At 45.5% G+C, this 25,327-nt stretch overlaps 1 protein-coding gene across 2 annotated transcripts in view; it reads right to left on the bottom strand.

Annotated features, from left to right (window-relative positions):
- Positions 1 to 538: 538 nt before the first annotated feature.
- LOC311147790 (lysine-specific demethylase 5C-like) overlaps positions 539 to 25,327 on the bottom strand; it is a 29,500-nt gene continuing 4,711 nt past the window's right edge. Inside the window, exons 3-28 of one of the 2 annotated variants that reach the window (XM_084184570.1) lie at positions 25,198 to 25,275; positions 24,921 to 25,043; positions 24,598 to 24,768; positions 24,264 to 24,398; positions 18,684 to 18,743; positions 17,536 to 17,659; positions 17,112 to 17,377; positions 16,054 to 16,212; positions 13,958 to 14,077; positions 13,669 to 13,827; positions 13,275 to 13,456; positions 12,892 to 13,054; positions 12,631 to 12,750; positions 12,324 to 12,518; positions 11,687 to 11,868; positions 11,441 to 11,565; positions 11,154 to 11,301; positions 10,958 to 11,042; positions 10,447 to 10,820; positions 10,141 to 10,279; positions 9,730 to 9,909; positions 9,355 to 9,474; positions 4,317 to 5,157; positions 3,995 to 4,194; positions 2,532 to 2,720; positions 539 to 2,370 (exon numbers count right to left, since the gene is read on the bottom strand). In XM_084184570.1, the coding sequence (XP_084040696.1) occupies positions 2,532 to 2,720; positions 3,995 to 4,194; positions 4,317 to 5,157; positions 9,355 to 9,474; positions 9,730 to 9,909; positions 10,141 to 10,279; positions 10,447 to 10,820; positions 10,958 to 11,042; positions 11,154 to 11,301; positions 11,441 to 11,565; positions 11,687 to 11,868; positions 12,324 to 12,518; positions 12,631 to 12,750; positions 12,892 to 13,054; positions 13,275 to 13,456; positions 13,669 to 13,827; positions 13,958 to 14,077; positions 16,054 to 16,212; positions 17,112 to 17,377; positions 17,536 to 17,659; positions 18,684 to 18,743; positions 24,264 to 24,398; positions 24,598 to 24,768; positions 24,921 to 25,043; positions 25,198 to 25,275 (4,638 nt within the window). In that variant the 3' untranslated portion in view covers positions 539 to 2,370. The remainder of the gene's footprint in view (positions 2,371 to 2,531; positions 2,721 to 3,994; positions 4,195 to 4,316; positions 5,158 to 9,354; positions 9,475 to 9,729; positions 9,910 to 10,140; positions 10,280 to 10,446; positions 10,821 to 10,957; positions 11,043 to 11,153; positions 11,302 to 11,440; positions 11,566 to 11,686; positions 11,869 to 12,323; positions 12,519 to 12,630; positions 12,751 to 12,891; positions 13,055 to 13,274; positions 13,457 to 13,668; positions 13,828 to 13,957; positions 14,078 to 16,053; positions 16,213 to 17,111; positions 17,378 to 17,535; positions 17,660 to 18,683; positions 18,744 to 24,263; positions 24,399 to 24,597; positions 24,769 to 24,920; positions 25,044 to 25,197; positions 25,276 to 25,327) is intronic. The other variant, XM_084184571.1, reaches the window with a different exon arrangement.

Raw genomic sequence — 25,327 nt, forward strand, 5'->3', positions numbered from 1 at the left:
TGCAATGGAGTTACTTATTCATACAGTATGACAGAACAATGCGTTGTAGTAAGTGGTTCTTTAACATTTAGTTACTTGCATGTTGACTATAAATGTGAAAAGTAACAACTTCTAAAATATACTTTAAAAAGTTACAAAATCTTGGTGTGAAATTGTGGACGTGATAATGTGACATGTTCTTCACTTGTTCAATTCTTAGACTAGAAAACTGTGTGGCCCTGTTTGTTCAGTATACTGTGATGTCTGGTCCATAAGCGTTTTACAATAAAAGCTTTTCTATATAAATTGTTAATGAAAATATTTAAGTGATGTTGTCCTTTGAATTGTTTGCGTAATTTCTGTCATACTGTGATACAGCAACATGCTCAAAACTGTCCCAAGGGAGATGCCAGGAGCTCAGGACCACCATGACTACCCCTGTGGTTTAAGTTCACGCAACACAAAGGGTGTACTGATCCATTCAGCACCAGAAATATTTTTCAATATTCTGTCAAATAATTTAATGAAAAGGACAAGAAAAAGGACAGGAGTCAAAAGATTCCTCAAACAATTCTAAACCTTTATTTTCTAACGAGTGAAAAACAAAAAGGTAACATTGAAATGAAAAGTTTATACACAAACTCATGACAACCGCATGTCTGCAATATCAATATCAATAATAATAATAATAAAATAATTTGAACCCAGAGACAAAGTAAATTGTGATAAAGTGAAGTGTTAGTTTAGTTTGGAAGGAGAGGGAAGAAAGTTCAGGAGCAGACTGAAAAACAGGACAGAGAATAAAATAATTAGTCTGAGGAGGGGAAATCATAGAATGAAAAGAGTCAGTGGTGACAGAGAGAGATAGAATGTGAGAGAGGTGAGAGGTACAGATACCTATTTTGGGAAAGTAGCACCAAAAACATGAATGCCTGTTTTTCACACTTCCGAAAATATCCAAATGGGCTTTATTGAAAATGCAAAGTCCCCTCCGACAGCCCAGCCTTGAACAAGATACAATACAAAAAAATACAAGCGTTACCATGGTGACCATCGTCACCTAGGATCCACTGTCATTCACAACCTTCCAATGAACTGAACTTCAGCTTTAAGTTAGCTTCATGTCCAAACCCCCAGAAAAATGTATCATGAAATAATTCATTTCTACTTCAGTAAGTGGGTATGTGGGTCAACTTAACTGGACCTCCCTGTCTGTCTGTGTTCGACAGGCTTGTGTCAAACTAGCATTTAAAATAGCTGAGAACACATAGCATATTGACTGACTGACAGATTGACTGACCTCAGAGAACTGGATCGCTAATCAAGACCAAGAGAACTGCTCTCCTATGACAATGCCAGCTCGCACACTCCGAACACTTTCACTGGGAGGATGGAGGGAGGTAGATAGAGAGAAAGAGAGGGAGGGGGTATAAAGTACAGGGCAGAAGAGAGAGGAATGTGCTGGTATGTTACAGAGGGATGGAGAATGAGACGGAAGACTGTAGAATATAGATGTAGGAGCTCAAAAAGAGAATCACTGTGTTAGTGTTTGAATGTGATAGTGTATGAGAGGAGGGGGGGTAGACAGGGGAGCTGTAGACCGGGGGGTAGACAGGGGAGCTGTAGACCGGGGGGTTGACAGGGGAGCTGTAGACCGGGGGGTAGACAGGGGAGCTGTAGACCGGGGGGTTGACAGGGGAGCTGTAGACCGGGGGGTAGACAGGGGAGCTGTAGACCGGGGGGTAGACAGGGGAGCTGTAGACCGGGGGGTAGACAGGGGAGCTGTAGACCGGGGGGTAGACAGGGGAGCTGTAGACCGGGGAGCTGTAGACCGGGGGGTAGACAGGGGAGCTGTAGACCGGGGGGTAGACAGGAGAGCTGTAGACCGGGGGGTAGACAGGAGAGCTGTAGACCGGGGGGGGGGTAGACAGGGGAGCTGTAGACCGGGGGGTAGACAGGAGAGCTGTAGACCGGGGGGTAGACAGGGGAGCTGTAGACCGGGGGGTAGACAGGGGAGCTGTAGACCGGGGGGTAGACAGGGGAGCTGTAGACCGGGGGGTAGACAGGGGAGCTGTAGACCGGGGGGTAGACAGGGGAGCTGTAGACAGGGGAGCTGTAGACCGGGGGGTAGACCGGGGGGTAGACAGGGGAGCTGTAGACAGGAGAGCTGTAGACCGGGGGGTAGACAGGGGAGCTGTAGACCGGGGGGTAGACAGGGGAGCTGTAGACCGGGGGGTAGACAGGGGAGCTGTAGACCGGGGGATGGCCTGCATCTTTCTTTCCACAGTTTGACACTGTCTTCCGGCCCAGAATGAGCTGTCCATTCTATTTCTCTCCAAACGTTTGGCCATTCTTTACTTCAGAGTTGCATCTATAACCATATCACAAGATCTGAGTGAGAGGAATAGAGAGAGAGAGAAGCATGAGTTAAACTGCTTAACCTTTTTTCAAACAAGTATTGTAACTAATGTCTACATTTCTTGAACTAAATTGAGGAGGGCCTAATAGAAAATAAACAAAAATAACAAAACAAAAGCGAGGAGGTCAGTTACCTAGGGGTGTGTCTGGATGGGTATGTGAGGGGGTGTGTGGTTGAGGTGCCGGGTCTTCTTGTACTCCGAGCCATCCTGGGACCGGGGTCCTCCCTCCGTCCCTGTGACGCCCCTCTGGCTCTTCCTCTTCCTCTTGGAGTCCTTAGCCCGCCCCCCACGGCCCACTCCCTTCTGCTCCTGGAGCTCAATCTGAGGACAGGGGTCAGGACAAAAACATGACATACACTACATGACCAGAAGTATGTGGACACCTGCTTGTCGAACATCTCATTCCAAAAATCATGGGCATTAATATGGAGTTGGTCCCCTCTTTGCTGCGATAACAGCCTCACCTCTTCTGGGAAGGCTTTCTACTAGATGTTGGAACATTGCTGCGGGGACTTGCTTCCATTCAGCCACAAGAGCATTAGTGAGGTTGGGCAATGATGTTGGGCGATTAGGCCTGGCTCGCAGTCGGCGTTCCAATTCATCCCAAAGGTGTTCCATGGGGTTGAGGTAAGGGCTCTGTGCACGCCAGTCAAGTTTTCCACACTGATCGACAAACCATTTCTGTAAGGACCTCGCTTTGTGCATGGGGGCATTGTCATGCTGAACAGGAAAGGGCCTTCCCCAAACTGTTGCCACAAAGTTGGAAGCAAGGAATCGTCTAGAATGTCATTGTACGCTGTAGCGTTAAGATTTCCCTTCCCTTCGGCTAGCCCGAACCATGAAAAAACAGCCACAGACCATTACTCCTTCTCCACCAAACTTTAAAGATGGCACTACGCACTTCTCCTGGCATCCGCCAAACCCAGATTCGTCCATCGGACTGCCAGATGGTGAAGCGTGATTCATCACTCCAGAGAACGCGTTTCCACTGGTCCAGAGTCCAATGGCGGCGAGCTTTACACCACTCCAGCCGACGCTTGGCATTGCACATGGTGATCTTAGGCTTGTGTGCAGCTTCTCGTCCATGGAAACCCATTTCATGAAGCTCCTGACGAACAGTTCTTGTGCTGACTTTGCATCCAGAGGCAGTTTGGAACTCGGTATTGAGTGTTGCAATCGAGGACAGACTATTTTTATGCGCTACGCGCTTCAGCGGTCCAGTTCTGTGAGCTTGTGTGACCTACCACTTTGCGGCTGAGCCGTTGTTGCACCTAGACGTTTCCACTTCACAATAACAGCACTTACAGTTGACCGGGGCAGCTCTAGCAGGGCAGAAATTTGACAAACTGACTTGTTGGAAAGGTGGCATCCTATGACAGTGCCACGTTGAAAGCCACTGAGCTCTTCAGTAAGGCCATTCTACTAATTTGAAGGGGTGTCCACATACACTATATATACACAAAAGTATCTTCCCACACAAAGTTTTAAAGTAATTGAGCTACTAATTATTACTAAATCGGACATTTCAACAACACCATAGGAGTTAAGCTAATACAACATACACAGCTAAAGCTAGAGGTTTCCTGGTCTCTCACCAGTATGAGTGTTCTGAGTGTGTGTCTGTGTGGCGCTAAAGCAGCCTGCAGGACCCTGTGGATGGTACTGGTCTGGTCCAGAGACACCTCCAGCAGGTCTCCCTCCAGCTGTAACTCCTCCAGCTGGGTCCTGGTGGTCGGGGACAGCTCTATCACCGGGCCTTTTAGTGACGGGACCAGCGGCAGAAGAGAACCCACACCTGGGTGGAGGTACAGAGGGATACACTCAGATACATGGTGTGTGTATACAGTACAAAGGGGTACAGTCAGACACAGGGAAAAAGTTACATCATGGACTGGAGTTCAAATGTTGTCTACTAACCTGTAACATTGTGGTGAGACTTTACTTTCTTGTTTACGCCATTTTCACATCCAGCCTGCGTGCCGCCGTTCATCTCTTTCTTCAGCGTCTTCTTGGGAGAGTTCTCCTCTGTGAGGTCTATCACTCCATCTCCTTCTCCTACCTCTGAATCTGACAGCACTATCACCGACTCAGAGTTCCCTTTCTTCCTGTCCTCTTCCTCCTCCTCTCCCTCCCTGTGTGGCTGGTTCTGTTTGAGCTCCTGCAGCCTCTCTAGTGCCCCCTGTATCTCGGGGGTGTCCAGTGCCTCCTTGGCACGCCCCTGCCAGGTGATGGCCCTCTCTGTGAGACACTGCAGGGCCTCTCCCTCTGGCAGACGGACAGGCAGCCTCTGGAGCGCCACCAGCAGGGCCAGGATGGTCTCCAGACGCGGGCGCCGCGAGCGCTGGCACCGCGGGCACAGGAAGCGTGAGTCCCAGTCCCACCAGCAGAGGGGGTTGGTGGGCAGCCCTGACGAGGAGGGCAGGAGGGAGGGGAACGGGACACACCCACCGTGGAACCAGTCTTTACACAGGTGGCAGCGCAGCAGAGGGGGGTGAGGAGCCCGGCCACACACGCACACTGACTGAGGAGTGCTGCTGCCTGTTGTCGTGTGGTTACTGTCCCTGTTCTCAGAGTGGAGGGGTGTGTCTAGCTCCATGGGGTCCTCCCCCCACCTCCCACCTCCGTTCTCCTTGTCCTCCTGCTCTGTCTTTACCTCTTTCTCTGCTGTCTTCTCCACACCTGGTTTAGACAGGTTGACCTTCTGGAGCCTCAGCAGAGCCTCTTTCTCCTGGTGCTCTCCCTCTTTAAACGCCGTCACCTAGACGGGGACAGATACGGATTATGCACTGTCCTGTACTTTTAAGTCATTGTCTCATGTCTCGTCTAGTTATTGTCTCTGCCTGTTGTTTGTATGAGTCTGTGGCCCCGCTGTAGCCCTAAAAGAAACTGCCTTAACGGGACAAATCAAGTTGTTTGAATTTGGTTATGACATACCGACACTGGCAATGTTCACTCCAACTTTTTCCAGCACTGAGCAAATTTCATGTCTGCTGAAAACTGTGAAAATGATGTGCAACTTCCACGCGCGTTTACTGTAAACACTGAGGCTGTACCCGCTTTAAGTTAGTTTCAGACAGTGGTCAAGTAGGCTACTGTGGCTATTTGATCATAATGTAGGCCTATCAGAGTGGCCTACCATCAAAAACAATGGAGAAGATGCATCTCATAACATTTTTACATGGAAATAGCCGTTCTATCATTTAGACAGCTAATGTGTAGTGTTCAATGTAGGCCTACATTCCATGAGACTTTTGAAAAAAAACGCAGGACTTGACATGAACCTGTTTATCCACTTGTCCTTTAGACAAGGAGGTGACTGAAAATGTTTTGTTTGATGCAAGAAAGCACTTTACAAAATAAAATGCATTATTATTCCCATACCATTATTACAGAGAATAAGGCAAATTATACTACCCTCTGCCTCTTGGCTACTTAGCTTATTCAAGCCTGTCTCAAAATACAACACTGCCCCTTTAATACAAAAAAAGCTCTTTACCAGACTGGCTTTTCAAAGATGTCTAGAAATGTACACGTTTTGTGCTCTTGTAGGAAGCAATCACTCCCCTATTGCTGACTACAAATTATCTATAACTGGGCTAATAACTCACTAACTAGCAAAGGATATGAACAAAATGTGCACGTGGCTACATGCAGCTCTCGCTTTGATCTCAAAACAAGCCCATCTACTCACGACCGCTCATCCTGTAAACACAGTCCAGTCAAAGTGAATGGCACAGATCTATATATAGCAAGAGTCTAATTGCATATAGGCCTACTGCAGCTCTGATTGGTTATGCCGCATCGGTCTGTGTAGAGTACGGGCTGAGTCGTGCGTGTCAGTGCAATATAATCCTACTCTAACGGGTTCTGCCTATAACAAAATCTCTTGCATAGTTCGTTTTGCATACTAAGTCTTGCATAGTTCGTTTTGTTTCGGTATGTCGCATTGAAAGTGGCTAATATTGCGTTGATTCTATCACAATTCTCACAGTAAAGGGAAACGTTGATAGTGTTAACCTCTATGGGATCCGTGTCCCGTATACGGGACAGTTGAGCTAACGTGCGCTAATGTGATTAGCATGACTGTTGTAAGTAACAGCAAATGTTCCAGGACATAGACATGTCTTATATGGGCAGAAAGCTTAAATTCTTGTTAATCTAACCGTACTGTCCAATTTACAGTAGCTATTACAGTGAAAAAAGACCATGCTATTGTTTGAGGAGAGTGCACAACATCAAAAAACGTATCACGGCAACTGGTTTGATACATTCACCTCTGAAGGTAAATAATGTACTTACATTCAGTAATCTTGCTCTGATAGTCCCCTGTAGCTCAGTTGGTAGAGCATGGCGCTTGCAACGCCAGGGTTGTGGGTTCGTTTCCCACGGGGGGGCCAGTATGAAAAAATGTATGCACTCACTAACTAAGTCGCTCTGGATAAGAGCGTCTGCTAAATGACTAAAGTGTAAAATGTAAATGTGTCATCCTAAGGGTCCCAGAGATAAAATGTAGCATAGTTTTGTTTGATAAAATCCATTTTTATATTCAAACGTAGGAACTGGGTTCTACAGTTTGAAACCCTGCTGTCTCTGGCTCCACACCCACCCCGCCATCTAGATGTGTGAAAGTTAGTGTATAAGCTAATGATACATCATGTATGACATTCCTGGGAGTGTGTAAACTTACATTTTGTATTACCATATCATTTTTGTATGTTCTCTATAGTTACAGTGGGGAAAAAAAGTATTTAGTCAGCCACCAATTGTGCAAGTTCTCCCACTTAAAAAGATGAGAGAGGCCTGTAATTTTCATCATAGGTACACGTCAACTATGACAGACAAATTGAGAAAAAAAAATCCAGAAAATCCCATTGTAGGATTTTTAATGAATTTATTTGCAAATTATGGTGGAAAATAAGTATTTGGTCACCTACAAACAAGCAAGATTTCTGGCTCTCACAGACCTGTAACTTCTTCTTTAAGAGGCTCCTCTGTCCTCCACTCGTTACCTGTATTAATGGCACCTGTTTGAACTTGTTATCAGTATAAAAGACACCTGTCCACAACCTCAAACAGTCACACTCCAAACTTCACAATGGCCAAGACCAAATAGCTGTCAAAGGACACCAAAATCAAAATTGTAAACCTGCACCAGGCTGGGAAGACTGAATCTGCAATAGGTAAGCAGCTTGGTTTGAAGAAATCAACTGTGGGAGCAATTATTAGGAAATGGAAGACATACAAGACCACTGATAATCTCCCTCGATCTGGGGCTCCACGCAAGATCTCACCCCGTGGGGTCAAAATGATCACAAGAACGGTGAGCAACAATCCCAGAACCACACGGGGGGACCTAGTGAATGACCTGCAGAGAGCTGGGACCAAAGTAACAAAGCCAACCATCAGTAACACACTACGCCGCCAGGGACTCAAATCCTGCAGTGCGAGACGTGTCCCCCTGATTAAGCCAGTACATGTCCAGGCCCGTCTGAAGTGCATTTGGATGATCCAGAAGAGGATTGGGAGAATGTCATATGGTCAGATGAAACCAAAATATAACTTTTTGGTAAAAACTCAACTCGTCATGTTTGGAGGACAAAGAATGCTGAGTTGCATCCAAAGAACACCATACCTACTGTGAAGCATGGGGTTGGAAACATCATGCTTTGGGGCTGTTTTTCTGCAAAGGGACCAGGACGACTGATCCGTGTAAAGGAAAGAATGAATGGGGCCATGTATCGTGAGATTTTGAGTGAAAACCTTCCATCAGCAAGGGCATTGAAGATGAAACGTGGCTGGGTCTTTCAGCATGACAATGATCCCAAACACACCGCCCGGGCAACGAAGGAGTGGCTTCGTAAGAAGCATTTCAAGGTCCTGGAGTGGCCTAGCCAGTCTCCAGATCTCAACCCCATAGAAAATCTTTGGAGGGAGTTGAAAGTCTGTGTTGCCCAGCGACAGCCGCAAAACATCACTGCTCTAGAGGAGATCTGCATGGAGGAATGGGCCAAAATACCAGCAACAGTGTGTGAAAACCTTGTGAAGACTTACAGAAAATGTTTGACCTGTGTCATTGCCAACAAAGGGTATATAACAAAGTATTGAGAAACTTTTGTTATTGACCAAATACTTATTTTCCACCATCATATGCCAATAAATTCATTAAAAATCCTACAATGTGATTTTCTGGATTTTTTTTTCTCATTTTGTCTGTCATAGTTGCTGTGTACCTATGATGAAAATTACAGGCCTCTCTCATCTTTTTAAGTGGGAGAACTTGCACAATTGGTGGCTGACTAAATACTTTTTTTCCCCACTGTATGTACTTGAAAATGTATCAATTGACCAATTCAGCACATTTGGGCAGACTTGATACAAAATAGTCTAGTATTGCAATGCTTCACTGGATCAATCTGAAACGTTGAACACACTGCTGCCATCTAGTGGCCAACATCTAAATTGCGCCATCTAAATTGCGCAATATTATATTGTGGCCTTTCTCTTGCATTTCAAAGACTATGGAACAAAAACAACAAGAAAACACATGTTTTTTGGTTTGTATTATCTTTTACCAGATCTAATGTGTTATATTCTCCTACATTAATTTCACATTCTACAAACTTCAAAGTGTTTCTTTTCAAATGGTATCAAGAATATGCATATCCTTGCTTCAGGTCCTGAGCTACAGGCAGTTAGATTTGGGTATGTAATTTTAGGATTTTTTTAAAAAAAGGGGCCGATCCTCAAGGAGGTTACCTAAGGGGGAAAACTCTAGAAAGTTGAGCGAAGTTCAATCTCGTGCTTCTCTGCGCGGGCTAATATCTCTTCTGCGCGGCAATCCCGGAGGAGCTGCGCGCCCGTGCGTAGCTTAGAGGGAACATTAGACACTGGTAAATAACACACTAGAACCTGACAGCCAGAATGTCTGGCTAGGCCAGACTCTATACAGACTCACAATGGCGCCAGGGTCCCTGAGGTCCTGAGCAGAGAGGCCCAGAGTGTTGGTATCTGGGTCATCTAATGCATCGGTCTCTTCTTCCCTCTCCTTACGTTTCTCCACACACGGACACAACACCTGCAGCAAGAAAAGGTTGTGATGATGCCGTTAGTAAGAGCCACACTTTCACAGACACAAATTACAATAAGGGCTAACACACTAACAATATTCACATGCACCCAAGTTTTAGAGAGTTCAAGTCAGTCTCTCACTCTTTCTGGTGTTCCCTGAAGTGTGACTGATTGATATGTGCAGCAAATCCCAATCGTTTTAACCACTGTTAATAAAGAACTAAAAGGCTCACACACACTCTCCACCCCTAGCCTCTCTGACCTGTAGCAGGCTGTGCTGGCTGCTCTTCTTCAGGAAGGTCTTGGAGGCCTTGTCTCTCCAGGAGTGGGCGCTGGCTACCTGCAGCTCCAGCTGCCTCAGCTCCTCCATCCTGACAGGCAGGTCCCTCCCTATCGCCACCAGGCCCTCCAGGTCATCCAGACATGGGTAGTGCTCCCCATTCTACAGTACACGCACAGGAGGTTAACAGAGGACAAGCCAGGGTTACGTTCAGCAGGGCACAATTTTGTTTAACATTCACATGTATTATGTTGAACAAACATGCCTCTCTGACATCTACAATAATTCACGTCCGCTGTATTCATGCATTTTCTATCTGCAACATTACACAACGTTTGCCTATTGAACGTGGTTATAAGGTTATAATAGACAGTAGGAGTTGGTTCTACTTGCCTGGATCTCCTCCAGGTCAGTTACCCAGGCCTTGGCTCGGCTCAGACAGCCCTGGAGAGACAGGATGTTGGGCAGCTTGACTGGGATGAGTTTGGCCTCGTTCACTATGGCCTCCAGGGTGGACAGAGGGTGCTTCTGCCTGCAATCACGCCGTGAGAGAAAGGGGACATTAGGAAGAGCAGACAACCTGAGAACTTGAGTGTGTAAATGAGAGACGAGAGAGAGACCGATTGAGTGAGACAGTGAGGAGATAGAGAGAAAGAGAATGGAAAAAGTGATTCAGTATGAGGCCTCTGTGTCCCTCACCGTTGCTCTAGACAGATCTGGGCCTTCTCCTCCCATCGTTCTGCTATAGTCAGGAGCTCCTGAAGCTCTGCCATGGCTGTTTCCACTGAGACACTCTGGGGCACACTGCAGCCCACCTCCATCAGGTTCCTGAGGACCGCCAGGGTCATCTCACCGCCCTCGGGCCCCAGGGTCCGCCGCACCTCACCCAGCCAGCGGCCCTGCTCCTGCAGCCCCTTGAGGAGCTCACACTCTGGGGCATCGACAGGCAGGCCAGCCCCCTGCTCCAACAGGGCCTGCAGTTGTTCTGGTGGAGCGGAGTCTCGCCGCCAGTCCCTGTCACTCACTAGAGCCCGGGCCTGAGTCTGGAACTCTTCAATTGTACGCAGGACCGCCTGAGAGAGAGAGAGAGAGAGGGCATTAAAAAGGAATGAGAGGAAGTAGGGAAAGAAGAGAGATGTGGACATTAACAAAGTTCCAGCTACAGCAGGTTTACTGGTTTCCTCTGGTGGTCCAGCTGGTGGATACTGACCTGTACGTCCTCCAGCTGGCTCATCACACAGGGCAGGTTCTCCATCTTCTCCACTAGAGCCTTCAGCTCTGCCAGCGTCATCCTCCTACAACACATACACAACAGTGTGTGTTACTGTGAGTGTGTCACTGAGCAGTTCAATGGAGTTGTGGGTATGGCAGCGTTAGATATGATTTAGGTCATGTGTGTGTGTTACCTGGTCTGTGTCTTGTTGAGGAGTTCAGTGCTTGTCTGCTGACAGTGCTGTGTGTCAGTGAGGACAGTGTTGAGTCTCTGGAGCAGCTCGTTGTCAGGGAACTTCTTCTCTGCTGCCTCCGCCTTCAGCACCTCCAGATCTGTGATGCCTGGAGTTAACACACAGTCAGTGTCATTACACACTTTTTGGAACATTTGTTAGTTATTTTCACCCATCTAACTCACACAATTCTAGATCAGCATGTTCTACCTTCTTATCTTATGGGTTGGGTCTATGGCATTTCTCACCTATCTTGTTGCCCGCTTCCTGCTCCATAGCCTCTTTCACTCTGTTGGCCCAGGAATCAAACACCTCGGCTCGCACTTTGAGCCGATGTAACATGGCAAACAGCTCATCCAGAGTGTACCTGTACCTGGTAGGGAGGAGGAAGAAGAGACAGGTGAGGCACTAGTGGTAAAGAAACGATACATGAGAGAAAGAGACTGACAGACCGACATACACACAGATGGACAGACCGAGGAAGTCAGTATTACCGGAGGTAGAGTTTGTCTGTGGGGCAGTTACAGAGGTCCTGTGTGTGGTAGAGACAGACGAGGCGTTCAGGGCAGTTTGAACAGGCCAGGGCAGACAGGAAACAGGTGGTCTTGCAATTATCACACTGCCTCTCGTCATCAGGTAGCAGCTCGAACGCCTCCCTCTCAGCCTCTGTGATGCCCTGAGAGAACACAACACACAGGGCTTTAGGAAACCACAACACACAGGGCTTTAGGAAACCACAACACACAGGGCTTTAGGAAACCACAACACACAGGGCTTTAGGAAACCACAACACACAGGGCTTTAGGAAACCACAACACACAGGGCTTTAGGAAACCACAACACACAGGGCTTTAGGAAACCACAACACACACACGAGCAACACTGTATATAAGATAACACATTCAGTATTACGCAACATACCACAACAAACAATATTTCTGAAAAACTCAAACCAAACACAGACAATATTACGCAAGAAACCACAACAATCAATTGCTCACACAAACCACAGTCATTTTATTGATTGCTCAAGTCAGTGACCAAACCACAATGAGTCCTATATGAGGCCCAGACCAACCACATATAGTCCTGCGTCTCTCACACACGCTCAACTTCAGTTATCAGTCTCACCCTCTCCAGCAGGCCCTTGCGTAGTTTCCTCTCCTCCTGGACGATGATGAACATCTCTCTGTGAGTAGCGGCGGCCAGGTTGAGGTCCAGCTTTTCTGGGCAGGCGGCCATCTTACAGGTCAGCTCCTCGTGAGAAAACACACAGTACCGCCGCAGACGACGGTAGTGCTCGATACAGGAGCGCCCCGCAGGCAGCTGACGGAGGGAAGGGAGACAAAGAGGGAAAAAGAGGGAGAAAGAGAAAACCAAAGGGAAATTAAGAATTTTGAAAACAGCACATAAAACACCCATTTGAATAGAGGCATACCCAGTCTGCAGTGCAGAAGTTGACAGCTTCAGCAAAATTATATCCCTGATTGAAGCCGCTGTGGTAAGCCCTGGGGAAAGTGATGACAAACTCGCCAGCACACTGGTTGGTGCGTACAACCTGTCAATCAAATGGAAAGGAGGTTATCAGCATGGACATTTCTCTCAGTATTATCGCTCATCATCACTTTAATTTGAAGATGTGTGCAATGTGTACATGTGTGGGCGCAGACTGTGTGTCTGTACATGTGTCATTACTCACTGGGACCCCGTGAGACATGAGGATGTTGGGGTTCATAATAGTGACCAGCTGGTGGAGGAGGTCAGGCTGGAACTCAAACAGCTCTGGGGTCAGCTTCTTCATCACCTCCTCTAACCGTTCTGCTGCTACAGAGGGAACCCCGTACCACGTCTTAGGCTCACCCCTGCAGGAGGAGAGGGGACAGAGGAGGGAGAGGAGAACAGCGAGGGGGGAGAGGAGAACAGCGAGGGGGGAGAGGAGAACAGCGAGGGGGGAAGAGAAGGGAAGAGCTTTAGTCACACTAACCATATCTATCAGTCAGTACATCTATAATCATCTACAGATTAACTGCCTATTCATTTAACATGTGTCCTGTACTGTGTAGTAGTTAGTGTCCTATTTACCAGTGCAGGTAGTTGATGGAGTAGCTCCAGTGGTCTTCGATGTGCCAGCAGAAGGCTGAGAAGACCATGCCCACGTACAGCCAGGGCACCTTCATACCAGAGATATCGGCGTTGATGTGGCACAGCACAGACTGCTCCAGCACCGGCATCACATTCAGGTTCCAGCCGCTGCGGGCATAGTCCTGGAGACAGAGGACAAGGAGAGGGTCATGTACAGGCAATGGTTTAGAGGAACTGTATATTGTGTTACATGAAGTTATAGTAAATAACTTCGTAAATCCCTCAATTAGGGGAAACAGAACCATGTAGAGAAAAAATATTAACACATACAGGATTGAAATGAGCAGTTTAATTAAGGAGAGACAGAAAGGAAGATCGTTTAGTAGCTAGTTACCGCTTCCTCTTGTGAGAGGTTCTTCTTGCCATTGTTCATGGGGAATCCACTGCCAAACTCTTTAGAGTGGATGTCTGCTCCATACTCTACTGTCACATCCTCCTCTATGCTACTGACCAAGCGCCAGAACTCTCTCTCCACCAGCTCTGTAGGAACCATCTACACACACCAAGGTTGTTACTAACATACTGACAAGATAAAAACTCAACCGATTGATCAGAATGAATAACAGTTTCTCTCCACATCAGAGTAAAGCATTCGTCTTTTAGGTTTGTACAGGTCTACTTACATGGACAGGCATGTTGAAGTAGTCTGCTTTGTATGTGTCTGCCATCTCCCCAAAACTCTGCAGGGTGTACTCTCTGGTAGCCTGCTCAAAACCAAAGGCCTCCGCAGGCCTCTTACACTCCTACAGGGAAGGGAAGTGAAGTAGAGGAGAGGCAGACATGAGGGCATTGAAGAGATGGATTGGATGGAGGCAAAGAAAACAATTACCATAAATACAGATGAATATAATACAAAGTTTATTCCCAGTGATTTTCCTGACAGGTTTACTTAAGTGATAATTACCCTCAAAGCAGGTGTTTGGAGGATATATTGGCACGTGCCAATATATCCACCAAACACCGGCTTTGAGGGTAATTATCACTTTTATACAACGGGTTACCAACATATTCAAATAATGATCGACATATTTTCATTAAAAATATTATTTTGATGAATTTAATTCATACTATTTCATCATTCTACAAGATATAGTCCCGACAAAAATCTAGGGTTGCTACCCAAGCCGGCTGGTCGTTCTATCGGTTAGGTTGCCAGAGACGCGGCCCAGTCGTTAAGTATTTTTGTTCTGTATCTATAGACAGGACCCAGTCCTTCGTTCTAAATGTTCTATTGCCATAATGGCTGGCAACGTTCTTATCCCTTGCTTGCTAGCTAGATAACTACGGCTAACTTAGTTACGTCAAACAGTGCAGCCAGAATAACAACAAATTAGCTTCATTTGCATATGCTGTTTTCTAATGACATTTATTTGGATAAATTGATAAAACAATGAGCTAATGATGCGATTTCACCTGTCATAGAAAATGTGTTATCTCGTCAGGACACTGTTGTTCAGAGGAGTTAACCAACAACACAGCTAACACAATCACTTCAAACTGAAGCAGGAGAGACTACAAACTAGATGCATTTCGTTTTTTCCTGTTTTCTATTGACATTACTTTGTATACATCTGGCTGAGAAAAGCTGCCTGCCTGTCTCGTCCCGACCCCTACAGGAACAGCTGGAGATAGAATTTCAATATTGAAACAATTTTGCAAACGTCAGAGACAGACAGCAAGCTTTATACATATCTCCGCTGTTGAAAACCAATTGCTAGCCTAAATGAAATGGGAGATCATGTCTAGATGCTTTTTATAGTGGAGATCAAGTTTCTAAATGTTCTGGCTGGGCTGATGAGACAGTGGATTGAGCAGTGAGATGGAACAGAGTAAAAAGGCATTTCAATGTCATAGCTTTAGCAGTTTTAACCAATCAGCGTCCAGGATTAGACCCACCCATTGTATAAACGTCAAGCCTGTGTTCGATAGACATAGTCCTAACTCTCTTGACCAGGCCATCAGCCTGGGTTCCATCCTTCACACACTTTTCCCGTACAAGTTACATCTACCAGAAAACTGCTTCACCATGTTTCCATCCAGTTTTTATGGGAGTAAAGTCATGCCATAAGTGTGATGGAAACAGGAAGTGTCGGTACAATTTTATAAATGACAATTTAAAAATGATTTCTTGCGCAATTGACGATAGAATAACCATGTTGAGGTAAAATTGCAGTCAAGCAATGCTATGTTGTGTGGTCCTAAAATCAAGTCTTAATTTGTATGCTAGTGACAGGTGCATAGCTGCCAATTAAAAAAAGAAATGATATTTTCCATCCATCTTCATATAACCTAACCTGTCCAGTCTCCACTTTATCAGCAAACTGTTGTCTAAACAGCATGCGCGAAAACCAGATTGGGCAAGTTTGCCATTTATCGCAACAGTTTGTGACAAAACTATTGGTAGAGTGGAAAATGCAATGGAAACACATTAATCTCATGTTTTTTATTCAGTACATAAAAAGTATGCACAAAAGTATTTTATGTGCACTACGTCATCACGCACAGCCTTTTATTCACAACAAAGTCAGTCTGATGGAATCACCTCTGGTGGGGATATTTTTGTATGCAGACTTTATAATATTTGGATGATCTACTGACTCCCCACAATACGCACAGAGGCAACAGCTTAAAATAGACTGCGGCTGGCTGCACCCACATAGAAGGATGTTTGTTTGACACAACAGGATGCTGTGGGTCTCCATGACTCTCTCTCTCTCACCTCAGCCACACATTTGGGGCAGCGCCAGTTGCCCTTGGGGGCCTCAGTGAGGGGGGGCAGCAGACAGAAGGTGTGGTAGTTGTCGTCACAACCGTCACACAGCAGGAGCTTCTCATCCTCGTCGCCACGGCCACACATCCGACACACAAATGAATCCACCTTAGCAGAAAACAGAACAGATTAGCGAGATGGAATTTAAGTTCTCCATTTAAATTGACAGTAAAAAGCATGAATTGACGCACACCTAAAGATGTTGGAAAGGTGCTGACTAATGGAATAGTACATTTAAATGTTTTACCCATTAAATTGGGAGCATATATTGTGAGTATACCAAACATTAAGAACATCTTCCTAATATTGAGTTGTACAACCCCCCCACCCACCCCCCGCCTTCAGAACAGCCTCAATTCGTCAGGGCATGGACTCTACAAGGTGTCAAAAGTGTTCCACAGGAATGCTAGCCCATGTTGACTGCAATGCGTCCCACAGTTGTGTCAAGCTGACTGGATGTCCTTTGGGTGGAGGACCATTCTTGACACACACGGGAAACTGTTGAGCGTGAAAAACCCAGCAGAGTTGCAGTTCTTGACACAAACCGGTATGCCTGGCACCTACTCCCATAGTCTGTTCAAAGGCAATTCATTATTTTGTCTTGCCCATTCGCCCTCTGAATGACACGCATACACAATCCATGTCTCAAGGCTTAAAAATCCTTCTTTAACATGTCTCCACCCCTTCATCTACACTGATTTAAGTGGATTTAACAAGTGACATCAATAATGGATCATAGCTTTCACCTGGTTAGTCCATCTCATGGAAAGAGCAGATGTTCATAATGTTTTATACATTCCATGTAGTGTTCAACTATCTTTATTTTTCCATTTAAATTGTCATCCTTATGATTAGATTATCTATAACATCTGATTTAGGATCAGATAACATAGAGGGCAGGATTCCCAGACAGAATCTCCTGTGATCACGCTCCTTAGTCCAGGATTAGTCTTAATCCATGTCTGGGTAACCGGCCCATAAGGGTAAATTGAAGCTAGGCCACTTACAAACTGGGGGTTGCTGAGATTACGTCTCAGCCTCATGGTCATCTTGGTGCAGGGCCCATCACCGTTAGGGTCGTCTTGGTCCTCTTCAGCATGTCCGTCTCCACCATCAACATCATCTTCCTCTTTCTTCTTGACATCAGGAGGAGGAGGCGGTGTGGGGGTGGCTGTGCTGGAGTCTCCCTCTTTCTCTTTGACCTCTCCAGGTTCCTCCTTGTTCTGGACAGCAACAGCTGCATCACGGACAGTCACAGTCTGAGGCAGCTCTTCTGGAAGGAGATCAGAGAAGTGGTCAAACACCAGCAGTAACCTTACCCAGCATTCAACACAGAATGACTTGATAAGAGACTGCATCTGAAATTGCACCGGATTCTACTTTTTCAGACACACCCAGTGGTGAGGGAGGGAAGGGTGTGAGTTGTGTTACCTTTCTTGGGGATGCTCTTATTCCTGGGAACCAGTCCTAGCCCCATCATCTTAGGACCTGCCCCGTAGATCTGTAGTTTCTTCAGCTCAGGGTTCTTCTCTATGTCCTCCTCCGTGGGATCAGGCTAGGGGACAGAGGTTAAAGGTCAGTATGGAGATGTGGAGGTAGCAACTCCAATACACTTTCAACTATACTGAGAGGGAATGGAGAAGCAGAATGGTCAAGGGATCAGGAGAGAGTAAGGATGAGGGAGAATAGCAGCAACTGAAATACTAGAGAGGATTGGCTAAGAGAGTAGAAGCTCTCCCAGTACATCTGTGACAATTGAGCGTTATTAAACAAAAGGTAAAGACCCACCACTGTGTTATGGCAAAAGCACCAAAAACACACACTTAGCAACAAAGGAAACTCATTTGGAGAACCAACATACGAGTTTCAACTGAGCTGAACAGAGTGGTTGAGGGAATATTCAAAAAAAAATAAACACCAACCAGAAGGTTGTGAGGCATCATCTGCCTCAGTTCCTAAATCTGTAAAATTGTGTTTCTAACTTCTGAAGGGGCAATGCTTGTGGGCATATGCTTTTACATATTCCAAATATTTTACTTACTACCAAATGAAACAGTCTTGTCAGGGTTCTTGCCAAATACAACCTTCCAGTTTTTAACTGAGCGGTGCACTCTAATAGAACACATGCAGTCACAATAGCACTGCAGCAGACCGGAGAATGGAAGCGTTATTAACAGTCACAACAGAAAGCAAGGACGCACAGAGACCTAGCAGTAAAGCCACCCAAGAAAAGTGCTAATGAGAGCGAGCGAAAGATTAACACTGATTTCACAAACAAGGACAGGTGAGACAGCTTAATGCTGATGCATTTTCACAGGTTGTTGCCAGGAACAAACAGTCACTGAGTGGGTGAGTGAGTGGAATAAGGGTGAAAGACAGCTAAAGCTTGATGCCAGGCTGTTGAATGGTGACGTTTGTTAATAATTAGGAGAGCAAAGGGCGCCTGCCACAAAAAGAAGATCAGGAGAGAGAGAGGGGTTTGTTTCTAAAGAAACAGAGCCAACTAGAGAGACGTGGCGAGAGGAGAGCCGGGAAGGAGCGAGAGCGGGCACGCGCATTGCGTTCAAGAGAGGCAGTACCGATGCAGAGATGTGTTGAGAGCCAGTGGTGAGAGGGTGGGGGGCAGAATCCTCTGGACCCTGCATGGGAAGACAACAGCAACAATGGACTGAGACAGGACCAAGAAAAAAAACAGTCATTGAAGGTAACAGGGCAGAGTGGGAACAAGGCATATGGAGAGATGGATATAACATAGAATATTCTAATATATAGGCCTAGGTGTGGGACAACAATGTGTTTGCCAAATATTGTTGTGCTTTTATTGATAACGTCACAAGCACTTTTTGATCTGTATATAACGGAGCACTCAGAATGCAATGAGAGCAGCAAATGAAACAAGTACAGGATGCATACTTGGGTTTAAAACAAAACCATATCATCAGACTCTTACTGTGGGTAATAAAGATTCATCTGATGACATGTTATTTATATCACTGACTTAAAAAAAACATAACATCTGGAGTAAATCTGGACTATGGGGAAGCAAATCAAAGGTCTCACCGCACTACAACTTTAAAAGCAAAATGGTGCAGGAACAGAATGCACCAAATGGGTGAAAGATACGGGTACAGATAGTTACAATTTTCAATGGTAGGCGTGACAAGATGGACAACCAGTATGTTGAAAGAGACACAGAGAGAGAGCGAGAGGATATAGCGTAACATATAGTGTATAGTGAGATCTAGTGTAACATGGGGCAAGAAGCAGCAGACACCATAGCAACAACATGGCAGCAAACAGAGCAAGCAAGCTGGATGTATTCTAAGTGCATTAACGGCTCTTCATCTAGCCTAGAAATAAACATTTTCCAATTTGGAGCGGAAGAGCTGAAACTCAGATTAAATTAATTTGTATTAATGACTCATTTGGCCTATTGACATTTAAATCAGATTATATTATTTTATTATTTTATGTTATGAATTCGACAATAACATACACTACATGACCAAAAGTATGTGGACACCTGCTTGTTGAACATCTCATTCCAAAATCATGGGCATTAAAATTGAGTTGGTGTTGGCCCCCCCTTTGCTGCTATAACAGCCTCACCTCTTCTGGGAAGGCTTTCCACTAGATGTTTGAACATTGCTGCGGGGACTTGCTTCCATTAAGCCACAAGCATTAGTGAGGTTGGGCACCGATGTTAGGCGATTAGGCCTGGCTCGCAGTCGGCATTCCAATTCATCCCAAAGGTGTTCGATGGGGTTGAGGTCAGGGCTCTGTGCAGGCCAATTAAGTTCTTCCACACCGATCTCGACAAACCATTTCTGTATGGACCTCGCTTTGTGCACGCGGGCATTGTCATGCTGAAACAGGGAAGGGCCTTCCCCAAACTGTTGCCACAAAGTTGGAAGCACAGAATCGTCTAGAATGTCCTGGTACGCTGTAGCGTTAAGATTTCCCTTCCCTTCGCCTAACCATGAAAAAACAGCCACAGACCATTATTCCTTCTCCACCGAACTTTACAGTTGGCACTATGCATTGGAGGAGGTAGCCTTCTCCTGGCATCCGCCAAACCCAGATTCGTCTGTCGGACTGCCAGATGGTGAAGCGTGATTCATCACTCCAGAGAACGCGTTTCCACTGCTCCAGAGTCCAATGGCGGTGAGCTTTACACAACTCCAGCCAACGCTTGGCATTGCACATGGTGATCTTAGGCTTGTGTGCGGCTGCTCGGCCATGGAAACCCATTTCATGAAGCTCCCGACGAACAGTTCTTGTGATGACGTTGTTTGCAGAGGCAGTTTGGAACTCGGTATTGAGTGTTGGAACTGAGGACAGACAATTTTTACGCACTTCAGCACTTGGTGGTCCCGTTCTGTGAGCTTGTGTTGCCTACCACTTCGCGGCTGATCCGTTGTTGCTCATAGACCTTTCCACAATAACAGCACTTAGTTTTTTATTTATTTTTTATTTAACCAGGTAAGCCAGTTGAGAACAAGTTCTCATTTACAACTGCAAGCTGGCCAAGATAAAGCAAAGCAGTGCGATAAAAACAACAACACAGAGTTACATATGGAATAAACAAAAACGTACAGTCAATAACACAATAGAAAATATATATACAGTGTGTGCAAATGTAGTAAGTTATGGAGGTAAGGCAATAAATAGGCCATAGTGCAAAATAATTACAATTTAGTATTAACACTGGAGTGATAGACGTGCAGAAGATGATGTGCAAATAGAGATACTGGGGTGCAAATGAGCAAAATAAATAACAACGTAAATAATAATATGGGGATGATGTAGTTGGGTGGGCTAATTACAGATGGGCTGTGTACAGGTACAGTGATCGGTAAGCTGCTCTGACAACTGATGCTTAAAGTTAATGAGGGAGATAAGTGTCTCCAGCTTCAGAGATTTTTGTAGTTCGTTCCAGTCATTTGCAGCAGAGAACTGGAAGGAATGGCGGCCAAAGGAGGTGTTGGCTTTGGGGATGACCAGTGAGATATACCTGCTGGAGCGCATACTACGGGTGGGCGTTGCTATGGTGACCAATGAGCTAAGATAAGGCGGGGATTTGCCTAGAAGTGATTTATAGATGACCTGGAGCCAGTGGGTTTGGCGACAAATATGTAGTGAGGGCCAGCCAACGAGAGCGTACAGGTCACAATGGTGGGTAGTATATGGGGCTTTGGTGACAAAACGGATGGCACTGTGATAAACGACATCCAATTTGCTGAGTAGAGTGTTGGAAGCTATTTTGTAAATGACATCGCCGAAGTCAAGGATCGGTAGGATAGTCAGTTTTACGAGGGCATGTTTAGCAGCATGAGTGAAGGAGGCTTTGTTGCGAAACAGGAAGCCGATTCTAGATTTAACTTTGGATTGGAGATGCTTAATGTGAGTCTGGAAGGAGAGTTTACAGTCTAACCAGACACCTAGGTATTTGTAGTTGTCCACATATTCTAAGTCAGACCCGCCGAGAGTAGTGATTCTAGTCGGGTGGGCAGGTGCAAGCAGCATTCAATTGAAGAGCATGCATTTAGTTTTACTAGCGTTTAAGAGCAGTTGGAGGCCACGGAAGGAGTGTTGTATGGCATTGAAGCTCGTTTGGAGGTTTGTTAACACAGTGTCCAATGAAGGGCCAGATGTATACAAAATGGTGTAGTCTGCGTAGAGGTGGATCTGAGAGTCACCAGCAGCAAGAGCGACATCATTGATATACACAGAGAATAGAGTCGGCCCGAGAATTGAACCCTGTGGCACCTCCATAGAGACTGCCAGAGGTTGACAACAGGCCCTCCGATTTGACACATTGAACTCTATCTGAGAAGTAGTTAGTGAACCAGGCGAGGCAGTCATTTGAGGGGGGCAAGTTGCAGCGGAGGGTGCAGAGCTGGGGGCCGGGGTAGGGGTAGCCAGGTGGAAAGCATGGCCAGCCGTAGCAAAATGCTTATTGAAATTCTCGATTATCGTAGACTTATCGGTGGTGACAGTGTTTCCTAGCCTCAGTGCAGTGGGTAGCTGGGAGGAGGTGCTTTTATTCTACATGGACTTTACAGTGTCCCAAAACTTTTTGGAGTTAGTGTTACAGGATGCACATTTCTGTTTGAAAAAGTTAGCCTTTGCTTTCCTAACTGATTGTGTATATTGGTTCCTGACTTCCCTGAAAAGTTGCATATCGTGGGGGCTGTCCGATGCTAATGCAGTACGCCACATGATGTTTTTGTGCTGGTCAAGGGCAGTCAAGTCTGGGGTGAACCAGGGGCTATATATTTTCTTAGTTCTGAATTTTCTGAATGGGGCATGCTTATTTAAGATGGAGAGGAAAGCACTTTTGAAGAACATCCAGGCATCCTCTACTGACGGAATGAGGTCAATATCCATCCAGGATACCCGGGCCAGGTCAATTAGAAAGGCCTGTTTGCTGAAGTGTTTTAGGGAGCGTTTGACAGTGATGAGGGGTGGTCTTTTGACAGCAGACCCATTACGGACGCAGGCAATGAGGCAGTGATCGCTGAGATCCTGGTTGAAGACAGTGGAGGTGTTGACCGGGGCAGCTCTAGCAGGGCAGAAATTTGACAAACTGACTTGTTGGAAAGATGGCATCCTATGACGGTGCCCCGTTGAAAGTCACTGAGCTCTTCAGTAAGGCCATTCTACTATAAATGTTTGTCTATGGAGATTGCATGGCGGTGTGCTTGATTTTATACACCGGTCAGCAACGGGTGTGGCTGAAATAACCAAATCCACTAATTTGAAGGGGTGTCCACATACTTTTGTATATATATTGTATCTGCAAAATGAAAAGTTATGTGGTTTTTATTGCCAAAAGAAGAGACGGGTATTATTATACTGAACAAAATTATAAATGCAACATGCAACAATTTAAAAGACATTACTGAGTTACAGGTCATGAGGAAATCAGTTAATTGAAATAAATAAATTAGGCCCTAATCTATGGAATTCACATGATTGGGAATAAAGATATGCATCTGTCGGTCACAGACACCTTTAAAAAAAAGGGCCTCAATGGGCCTCAGGATCTCGTCACGTATTTTTGTGTATTCAAATTGCTATCGATAAAATGCAAATGGTGTTCGTAGTCCGTAGCTTATGCCTGCCCATACCATAACCCCGCCGCCAGCATGGGGCACTCTGTTCACAACGTTGACATCAGCAAACAGCTCACCCACACGACGCCATACACAGGGTCTGCGGTTGTGAGGCCGGTTGGATGTACTTCCAAATTCTCTAAAAACGAAGTTGGAGGCGGCTTATGGTAGAGAAATTAACATTACATTCTCTGGAAACAGCTCTGGTGGACATTCCTGCAGTCAGCATGCAAATTGCACGCTCCCTCAAAAATTGAGACATCTGTGGCATTGTGTTGTGTGACAAAACTGCACATTTTAGAGTGGCCTTTTATTATCACCAGCACAAGGTGCACCTGTGTAATGATCATGCTGTTTAAACAGCATGATCATGCTGTTTAAACAGCTTCTTGCTATGCCACACCTGTCAGGTGGATGGATTATCTTGGCAAAGGAGAAATGCTCATTAACAGGGATGTAAACAAATTTGCATACAATTTGAGAGACATAAGCTTTTTGTGCATATGGAAAATGTCTGGGTTCTTTTATTTCAGCTCATTAAAACACGGGACCAACACTTTACATGTTGCGTTTATATTTTTCTTGATTATATGGGCGTATGATACAAGTTTATCTCCATGACTACTATTCAAGTTCTAACAAAATCCATCACTGATAGTCTACATAGATAATAACATCTACGAATGTAACATGATTTGTGTTAATGGCAGGTGTTGTTCTCCCAAGGTATTACACTAACTGAGATCTGAAATAACCAGAGTAGAGCACTAGTTTCACTTCCAGTTCTCAGAAGGCAGTACATCACCCAATGAATACATTTGGCTATTTATAGATCATGGTTGTTGATTATTCAGTTGTGGAATGTGAGAGCTTACATTAATGATCAACACGATCATGGCAATGAGTCAAAATAACCAACTTCTGTTAAGATCTGTGAAAAAGGTTTTAACTATCACACACACACAACGTGAACTATACACACAGGTTGATAGTGTTAAAAGGGAATATATTGGTAATTGTGGATTGTGTGCCGTAACTCACGTCTGGCTGGAGACGATTGGCTCGGCGTCCGTAGCTGCTTATCTTGGAAGGCTGGACAGACTGGCGTAGGGGGATGGAGTGGGGCTTGTATTCTCTATCCACCTCATCTCCATCATATAGCTTTGGCTTAGTCTGCTACACACACAAATCCTGGGGTTAAACCCTCTTCTACATTCATGACTATGGATGGACACCATTTATTAACATTGCAACTGGCTAAACAAATAATGAATGCAAGTCATGTAAGTGAAATTCTGTTTGATAGATCATAAGTTGACAGATCGCCTGTGTAGGCGCAAAAGAGCAGGAGCAAAGTGGGTGAGTGTAGCGTTACCGGCAGACTGGCCCCAGCGTGAAACACCTCAAAGGGGTAGACAATCCTCTCGTAGTGTGAGCGCAGAAGGGAGCCAATGTTCTTGCCAGTGGGGTAGCCAAGCTTCTGGGCCACACGAGCCCAGCGTCGCTCCTTACTGACTATATCAAACCCTCCCTCCTCTATCACAACCTACAGCACAAAATAATACAGTAAGTGTCCAGTCAGCTCAGTTTTACTGGCTTAAGTACAGTTGGAGAGTGTTAGCAACAGAAAGATCTAACACAATTTTGAAAATAATCTCTTATTTTTTAGTTATACTGAAGTAAGACATGCTCCGGCACCTTGGACAGACTGAAAAGGTCCAAGATACGTCTCTCGATGTTTGGGATCTTGAGGGAGGATCCCTGGATCTCCCAGAACTTGGCAATCCGATCCAAGTAGTTCAGCTTGACTCGTGTCTCCGCCTGAGGAGAGCGGGATCAGGAGTGAATATGATTAGATGGACTGAAAACAAAAATAGAATATTTGATTCAAACAGAAAAAGTGACTTCTAGAACAGTTACTCAATACCAAGACTCAACCATTCAGTGATACAACATAGGATGGAGAGAGACAAACCTCCAGCTCATTGAGTCTCTGTATACGGGGTGTGAAGTGGAAGCTATCCACCTCCACAGCGAAGGGTGGCTGCCAGTCCTGTAGTGGAAAGGGAAAGCTTTGATCAATGTCTGTTTGATGTAAACACTTG

The sequence above is a fragment of the Coregonus lavaretus genome (assembly GCF_964263955.1).
Source record: "Coregonus lavaretus genome assembly, chromosome: 20".
Lineage (NCBI taxonomy): Eukaryota > Metazoa > Chordata > Actinopteri > Salmoniformes > Salmonidae > Coregonus > Coregonus lavaretus.